General features: G+C 43.4%; 1 protein-coding gene across 2 annotated transcripts in view; it reads right to left on the reverse strand.

Annotated features, from left to right (window-relative positions):
- Positions 1 to 7412, reverse strand: part of ankrd13d (ankyrin repeat domain 13 family, member D) — a 28444-nt gene extending 21032 nt beyond the window's left edge. For both annotated transcript variants that reach the window (XM_008420336.2, XM_008420337.2), the window contains exons 1-11: positions 6592 to 7412; positions 6342 to 6477; positions 6133 to 6257; positions 5862 to 5907; positions 4698 to 4841; positions 4429 to 4618; positions 4260 to 4326; positions 3615 to 3696; positions 3213 to 3274; positions 2938 to 3068; positions 2705 to 2862 (exon numbers count right to left, since the gene is read on the reverse strand). In XM_008420336.2, the coding sequence (XP_008418558.1) occupies positions 2705 to 2862; positions 2938 to 3068; positions 3213 to 3274; positions 3615 to 3696; positions 4260 to 4326; positions 4429 to 4618; positions 4698 to 4841; positions 5862 to 5907; positions 6133 to 6257; positions 6342 to 6477; positions 6592 to 6675 (1225 nt within the window). In that variant the 5' untranslated portion in view covers positions 6676 to 7412. The remainder of the gene's footprint in view (positions 1 to 2704; positions 2863 to 2937; positions 3069 to 3212; positions 3275 to 3614; positions 3697 to 4259; positions 4327 to 4428; positions 4619 to 4697; positions 4842 to 5861; positions 5908 to 6132; positions 6258 to 6341; positions 6478 to 6591) is intronic.
- Between the last annotated feature and the right edge of the window lie 1369 nt (positions 7413 to 8781).

An 8781-nucleotide genomic window follows, 5' to 3' on the forward strand; every position in this document is an offset into this window, starting at 1 on the left:
ACATTTTGAAATTTTCATTTTCTCAACCTCCCCATCTACTTTACTTCTTGTTGCAGACTGTATGGGGTGGAGTCTAAAGACGACAGACTGTACACAGAGCAGCGTCTTAAAGGGACATGAGCACAGCCTTCCAAAACAGACCCAAAGAAAGACAACTTTTCTTTTCTTTTAAATACCGACATGGGTAAAATCATCGTCAAATTTTGGTGTCTGTTAAAATTTGTTCCATCGCCCAGGTCTACATCAACTTTATATTAATATATTGTCAAGCAGGTCTTGTAATGTACACCTGCAGTCTGAGCCGGCTCTTCTGCTTACCTGGAGGTATGACCAATTCCCTGATCTGTGCGTCTTTGACGCCGTAYGCGTTTCGCAGGTCCAGAGAGCGAAGGAGGGGACAGCCGGTGGAGCAGAGAGCTGAAATCGACGACCAGGAACAACCAGAMAGCATCAAATCCTTTAGTCCTGCAAAATGGATAACAGTTTGCATTTGTTTTCATACTGTGGCACTACTAAATAAGACAAAATCAAAACGAGGAGTAGAACAAGAGGCTTGTGCTTGATTCGTACCAGGCAGGCGGCCAATCAGCCAGTTGAGCTGTTTTTTGGAGATGTTCGTCCAGGAGAGGTCGAGTGTGACGGGTTGTCTCTTTATGATGCCTGTGAGGGCCTGAGGGGTCACAGTGCGCTTGATGCTCAGGTCAATTCGGGCCCAGAGCCTTTTATCTAAACACCTACAGACAAAAATAACTCAGTAAAACATTTCTGTCAGGCGTCTTATTTCAGAGGCAAAACCCACAATCCTTCCAARAGGATACATGTCCCACGACTAAATTTATAAAATCAGGCAAAGATGAAATATAAGAGCATATTTGCCTTAAATTTCAAGTTTGTTTGTAAAACAGAATCAGAGGTCAACTATGACTGAAAGGCAGATTGAAAAAYGTATACTTTCAGTTTTTACAGATAAGTCTCTTGGATTTTAAATCCCAGYCTCCATTTAYAGCTTTWGTCYACAGAGGTGAAGCRAAATCTGCTGCACAGCTTATCTGCCAAAGTAAAATTCGTGTGAAAACAAGTGGCARAACTTTTTTCCTCAACTACATCATCCTTACACATTGGAGGCAAGTYATGTGAAAWTTTCTTAGGTACTGCTTTTSTCACTTCMCTACTATAAATATCAAACAGCTGAATTTGATCAGAGGTCACATAATCTGTCAGATTTCCAAAATGTAAACTAGATTACACAGGAAAACAAAGAAATTGTTTTCTGAAAATACAAATTTACATATGAATATGAAAAAGTACTTTTATGGTCATCTCTATAAGTAAAGGCAATATTTCACTACCAAGAAAAATGTACTAATTTTCATTTGTTCAAGCCTGAAATTATGTTTCAAAAAAACAAATCATGGGGGAGGAATAAGAGTACAAAGAGGTGTAAGAGTGAAATTACCTACAGCCTTCGTTCTGACATCCAAACTGTGTATTTTGCCTGTTAATTATCAAACTCAGAAAAGACCTTAATAAACGTTAGCATGTGAAATATTGACTAGATGAGTAAGAATCTGGGATAAATGTGAAACAGAGAAAGTGAAGTTCACACTTTAGGGTGAAACCTTATTGTTAAAACTTCACATAAGTATGTGTCGACTTAACTTCTCACTGATGAATGAAACCAAATTGTGAGAGACTCATCGTTCTGTCTGCAAATTTAAATTGGACCAGAACAGAATCTGGTATTTACATGACAAATTGGCCAGAAAAGGAAAAAACGAGTTTAAGTGAGAGGAAATGAAAGGAGGTGAAATTAGTCATAAACTGTTAATCAGATCTACAATAACTGTGTGAACAGGTCTTACCATTTGTACCAGTTCTTGCAGACCGCCATGCAGACACACAGATCCGTTCGGTTCAAGTAGCGAAAGACGGAGACCCAGACCTCCCTCTCACAGCTCGGCCCGCCCCCGCAGCTCTCCCTGTCTGCGTCCCCCCCTCCTTCCTGCAGGGCGGAGAGGGGGACTCTGAGATGATGAAGCTCAGTCGATGAAGAGGAGGAAGCGCCRTTGCTAAGTTTCGCTGGTCTGGTCGATCTYGTTTGTTTTGATGCTTCCAGCCTGTCTGGGTTGGAAGAACGAGAGTCTGTGTGTCTGCTCCGAGTGCGCGGCGGCGTCACCCGGTTTGTGCTTCGGTCCGGACAAGGCCCTCGATTTCTGATGGGGGGTCTGTGGAGGGCTTTGCCCTGGTTGGCTGCTGCAGAAGCTGCAGTTTGAGGGGCGACGGCYTCTAATTTCGGGACGATAGCYGAGGAGTCCTGTTTTGCTCTGGGCGGCTTTTGAAGCGTCACTTTAATAAACGAGCCGTCTTTGTCCCCTTTTGGAATGTCGCACTCCGTTTCCTCCTCTTCATCGTCCTTTTCTCCTCTGTTTTGGTTGCCCAGTCCACTTCCACACTCGTCCTGTTCTGTGGCAGGCTGCCCTCGCCTCGACTGCGGCCGGTTCTCTTTATCCCCCACCCTCCCATTGTTCAGTCCGCTCTCCTCCTCCTCCTCGTCTTCCTCGCTGCTGCTGCTGTTGGTGCTGCTGCTGCTGCTGTCCTCGCTGTCCTCCTCCGGCTCGTNAAAAAAAAAAAGGCCAAAGTCACAGAGAAGCTTCCTGCAGAGATGAAACGTCCCATCAGATATGCAGCTAATGACCGCACTCACCTATCTTCACAGGGAAGCCCGTCGGGAGCCGCAGGGTGATGAAATCCCGCAGTTTAGCAAAGTGAGCGTTTGAGATGGCCATGAGGTCGATGATGGGCGTCACCTGCTCAGCCAGGGAGAGAGGGTGGTTCTCACTCAGCCAAAGTGTGGCTTTAAACCTAAAAAAAAAAAAAAAGAGAGACAAATGTAGTGCCATAATGATAATAAACGTGACTGCTCTGCCTTCACCAAACCTCTGCACTTTGCTTGTGAGCTCGATGGGGCGTCCGATGTCCCGGCCGTTCAGGTTGAACTCCGGGTTGAAGTATTCCTCGGCTGTGATGGCCGTGGGGTTGTTAGGACTGGCACACTGGGACACGTTGCTCTGACAGGAACACGCACACACACACACACACACACACACACACACACACACACACACACACACACACAGGCAGTGGTAAGTGTGTGTGAAAGGATGAATGAGGTCACGTGTGGGAAAGAACGTGCGCCGCTGAGGCTTTGTTACCCCGTCGTGAGCCGTGTGCTGCTCTGCAATCCCCAGGAAGGACTGAAGTGGAGTCTTTGAGCCTGAGAAAAACAGGAAAAATACCCGTTTTAATCAATACGTTTTAATCTACAGCGCAGCCAAACCTCGGCTCCGTTTGCCTCTCTGTTGACAACCAAGTGACACACACACCATGACGTTTCTTTTTACATAGCAACAAGCCTGAGATGTAAATACAGGGTTTTTTTTTTGTCCAAATAATTACAAAACAATTTAAAGCTATATACACAAATCTGACAAAATACACAAACTGGGAAGTATATGAATAATAATAAGTAGTTTAATGTCTCAATGTCTCAGCAGCGACATAGTCATCCTACCAAGAGTTTCCTCCTAAATCACACAGATAGTTTTCTGTCTCACCTTTGCTTTTGGACTTGTCCTGGTCTGATAAATGCTCCGTCCTCGAGCGGGTCACCAGCTCCACATTGGTGGCACTGTAAACCTGGACACAAACAGAGACAGCATGGACAAAATGTCTTCTCACACTTTCATTACAGTAATTCTGTCAGCATCAGACAAAACAAATGTCTGGAGTGAAAGTGAAACCTAGAAAAACGGATCTTGTTTTGTGCAGACAAACTAAAATATAGAAACTGTTTCTTTTACAACCTTCAAGTGCTACTCATATAAATAAAAAAAAACTATGATAAAGATTGGACAAAAACAAAAAAAAAAAACAATATAACTAAAACAACAGTTGTTATGAGACCAGAAGGAACTTTGATTTAAAAAAAAAAAAACTAAACAGAAATAAATATATAATTATGTAGAAGTGTTCTTTTGTGAGTTTAGCTGTGATCATCACATCTTTTAGCTCCTCTTAGAAATCAGTCTGGAGTATTTTGGCATTGGGGAAACTCTTCTTCTCCCACACTGCTCTGAAACAAAACATTTGCCAACTTTAAACAGAAATAAGTTCAAACACATAATTTAGACGAAGTAAAAATAAAACCAGCTCTATGTGATAAACCCATCGACGTCGGGCTGGAGCGTCAGCCTCCTTACCTTGGCATTGTAACCGCTGACGACCTCGGTCTTCTCAGAACGCCAGCCCCAGATCCCCGACTTATTCCTGAGACAAAAACGAAAACGCAGGCCGAACTCTTAAGTGAGGAAGTTATCAATATTTCCATTTTAACTCTGCGAAAGTGATGTTTGGGCATTCAGTCGTTACCGCTCAAAGGAAATGTTGCGCGTGTTGAGGTGCGTGGAGACGATGGGCGACGTGAGCCTCTGGGCCGTGTTCTCCTGCGACGGCTGCATGGCCGCCAGAAGGGACGGCGCATCACGAGGGGACAGCACGAGCGGCTCCGTGTACACCACCTGCTTCTCGTGGTCCACCTCCATCACCACGGCTCCGTCGTCTGAGCAGAGAGACGGACAGGCTGCGAATCCCCTCCCTCCGTTCGTTCATTCGTTCATTTATGCATTTACGTCACACACCTCCACCCTTGAAAATGTAGCTGCGCCGTCCCTTCAGCCAAGTCATGTGTTCAAAGCCCAGTAGGGTGGTGTCAACACGGAGGCACGAGCCACTTTTCCAAACCCGGTATACGTCACTGGGGCAAACCTTAGACACCAAGGGCACTGCACAGAGACAGGAGGGAGAGGATGGAGCTTTCTCAAAACATGTGACAGAGAAAGCAAGAAACACGTAACCAAAGAAGAGGTAATAGAAGAAAATCTTGTTTTATGTTTTCACCAGCGCATCAAATAAATTAATCTGATTAGTCCGAGTTGMACATTCTTTTTCCTGCCATTGGTCTCCCTGCTCTCTAAATGCCTCAGACTGAGGAGAGTGTTGCCTAAAAATGCTTAGCAGGATCCTCCTGCTTTCTCAGCATTGATTTTTCCCTCCCCACTTTCTACAAGGGAGCTGCTGCTGCTTTTAAGCAGGCCAAGGACTTCACAGTCATGAGGCAAAACCTGACGAGCCAAGACATTTGTAAAACATTTCCATCAGGAAAAAGAATTATCTTTATGAAGCCGGAGTTTAGCTTAAAACTAATTTAAACTAAAACCTTGCAAATCAAAGACATTTTCTCACTTCTGATTAGTCATTTTGATTAGAAATGCACAGATCAGACTTTTTACATGTCGGGTACTATCTGACCTGCCGATTCCAATTTTGACCAATTCCAATTTATTTTCTTCAGACGGATGACAGATTAAAAAAAATAAATAAATAAAAGTTTAGTCGTCGTTTTGTTTTATTAGACGGACAAGTTTTGAACGCAACAAAAAAAATGTAATCACAAGATGACCACCACTCATACATCACAGTATTTTATAAAACTATTGTCTAATTTTGAATCAATTTAAAAAGTGCAAAGTTCTTAGTTTCATTTATTCGAGAGAAATTTTTTTTAAACKAATTTTTCTATATATTTTTTTTTTACTGTGGATCTCCAATCAGAGGGAACTAAATGTACCGATTCCAATCTCTGCTGTGTTAATTGGTGCATGTTTCTTTAGAGCTCACAAGTTTTTTTTTTCTTCTTCCAAAGGTGTAAATGTAATATTGATACGGTTTGCTGCTGAGGGAGCTGTCCAGCTGCAGTGGTGCTGAAATGTACCTCTGTGTGGGGAAATCTGAAATCCACTCACCCCAGCTGGTGAACTCCCACTTCATCTCCACGTAAAAGTCCCGTGCCTGGAGAGACAGGAAGAGGATGTTCACATGGTCCTCATCTAATGAAGACGCTGAGAGTTTTTGGCAGCATGTCGGAAATATTGTTTAAAATGGAAAAGCCACCCTGGCAGTCAAGTGTAGAGCTCTCGCTTCACTGGAAGCATCTTAGAAGACGACTTTGGAACAGCACAGAAGAGGGCATTGCTAAGGGAGATGAGGAATTAGAGGCTAAAGGGTGATTTTTACCTGTCTCAGTTTGCTGAGCAGCTCCGGGATGCCCGCCAGTCTCTCTGTAGCTCGTTTAAAGTCTCTGTACTGAAGCACCAGCTGCACCAGCTCTGGGTCCCCGGTGCTCACCGCCTCCTGCAAGACTGAAGCAAATGTCCGGGTGTTTAACTCACAGCAACCTCAGGGCATGAAGCAAAACAGCAGCAGCAGCAGCTTGAAGCACTCACTGGTCCAGCCTTGCGTGCTGCAGTGCGTCGGGTCCGCAGAGTACCTGAGCAGCACCCGGGTGGACTCCAGGTGACCCAGACAGACAGCCAGCTCCAGCGGGGTGCGCCCCCGTGGATCCAGGCGCTGAACATCCTGCTGCATGTCCAAAACACACACACACACACACACACACACAAGCTGCGTCAGCGCATTGCGGCGCGACATAAAATAAAGCGCACCTGTAGAAACCCACCACCCACAGAGACTCACTTCTTTCTTCTGCAGCTCTCGGTCCAGCTCGAGATACTGATTGTTCCAGACGTAAAAATGCAAGGGGAAGGCCTCCTGTGCCATGGCTGACACACTCTTACAAAGACTTTTACAGCCACAAAGATCGCAGTGAAATGGATCGGCACCGCTGGTTAGCTAGCTAGCTTCGGTTTTTACTTAAAAATGTTGCACTCCGACAGCAAAAGTTGTGTCACTTGGAAAAAAAAAAACTGCCACTTGGCAACTCTATTGTAGTAACTAACATGAAGCAGAAAAACTATTAGTGGGCTGAGTCAGGAAGGCTAACTCAGCCCACTAGTTAACTAGCAGCTAGCTGGCAAACCTTAGCTAACTAGCTAACAACATTGTTTTCAGCTTCTAATTTCCATACTGCGGGATAGACGGGTTTAACAAAACAAACTCACAACAGTGTCCTCATTTTTTTCTGCTAAATACTTATACTGTAGCAGTTAAGATAATCTAGTTCCAACCGCCGGATATTAAAGTTAGCTAGCTTGTCCCGCTGCCGATGAGAGCATCCTCCGTTTCCATCGCAGTGTTGTAACCAAAATAAAGCAAGATACGGCCCCTCAGTCCGCTTCCACATCCAGGTCACTCCAGTTCAGGGTCTGATGAGAAGATGCCAGCTGCTGCCAATAACTCATCTGTCCAGAGCGCCCTGATCCTCTGCGATCAGCTCCGCCACAACCAAGCTCTCCCAAAGCTGTTGCAACGGTTTATTTAGTTTGAAGGGGCTTTGTTTCCAGGTGGCGGAGAGGCTGCTGGGTGGAGCCGGGAGGCAGGATTTCTGTCATCCAGCGATGCAAATCTGCGAGAGAGTACTTCCTCCGGATTTCTTCCTCTCTTGCTTTTTTTTTTTTCATAAAATTTTTCAGATCAAGTACATAAAAAAAAAACAAACAAAAAAAAAAAACGCAAAGACTCAATTTAGAAATTATTTCATAAGATCCCCCTTTCCTCCTTTTTAAAATCACAAATTAACTATAATTAGCCACATTTTAAAAGCAGGGTCTAATTTCACCAGCCACACCCAGGTCTGATTATTGTCTGAGCTGAAGTAGCATAATTTCATCATTAGAACCCGTTTGACATGAAGTAGGCTAAAGGAGGCCATTCAATTACACCTCAAAATCCACCAAAGTGACAGTTTTAAAATAATTTGGCAAGAAGAATGGACCAAGATTGCTTCACAGCAGAATGAAGAACTCATTGCACCAAAGGGTGGCAGTCAGTTCCGAGTATTGGGGGGGGGGGTTTAGGTCTTCATGTACAATCAGCAAACTTAATACTCTCAAAAAAACCTAAAAATTCAAACTGCATTTGTTACTTTTATCCCATTAAAGTGAGCTTGACCAGAAACAGGTTAGAAGTATGGCGGAGTCGCCGAGCAAAGATGCTGAAATCGATGTCAACTTTTTTTTATTTTTCTTGAAAAATAACACAACATGAAGTGAAAAAAGCTTCTGAAAATAATTACAATGCTACACGATCTGTTTATAATCTAAAAGAGGAAGCCAAAAAAACAAAAAAACAGAAAAAAAAAAACACATTTACACAAAAGTAAATATTTATATAATTATATTCATTCTTGGGGATATGGCCAGGGGAGCAGTCCGGGAGGAGAGCTTTGTTTCATAGTTTTAACACTTAAAACAAAAACAAACAAATTCTCCAAATAAAATCTTGCATCTCCACGCAGACAGAGACGAGTGAACAAAAGTGACTACTTTTTTTCCACCCCCATCCATTAAAAAAAAGAAAATTGTATCAAAGAGGGCCGGGGAGCAGTTTCATCTACAATATTTTTGCTTTCAACGTCTGTACAAAAAAAAACAAAAAAACAAAGCAATACGTGTTTGAAAATAATAGCACCTGAAGTTGAACTGCTGTTTGGAAATGCACCATTTATCTGCCAGCGTATCCTTGGCTTTTCCCCCCACACTTATTACAACCTGCCCCATCGGTGRGGTGAGGTCTAGTTACTATGTTGATTGCCTACTCACACAGTCTTTGTACCTTCTCAAGCTTTACAACAATGTATACCCCTAACAACTGCTGAATAAGTCTTTTAATTACAAAGCTGGATGCACAATGGTAAACACAGGCCATTCCAGTAGTCTGATGATTTTGCTCATGTCTAGATAAAAAAAAAAAAAAAAAAAAAAAAAA

This window comes from Poecilia reticulata, linkage group LG10 (genome assembly GCF_000633615.1).
Source record: "Poecilia reticulata strain Guanapo linkage group LG10, Guppy_female_1.0+MT, whole genome shotgun sequence".
Taxonomy (NCBI): Eukaryota; Metazoa; Chordata; class Actinopteri; order Cyprinodontiformes; family Poeciliidae; genus Poecilia; species Poecilia reticulata.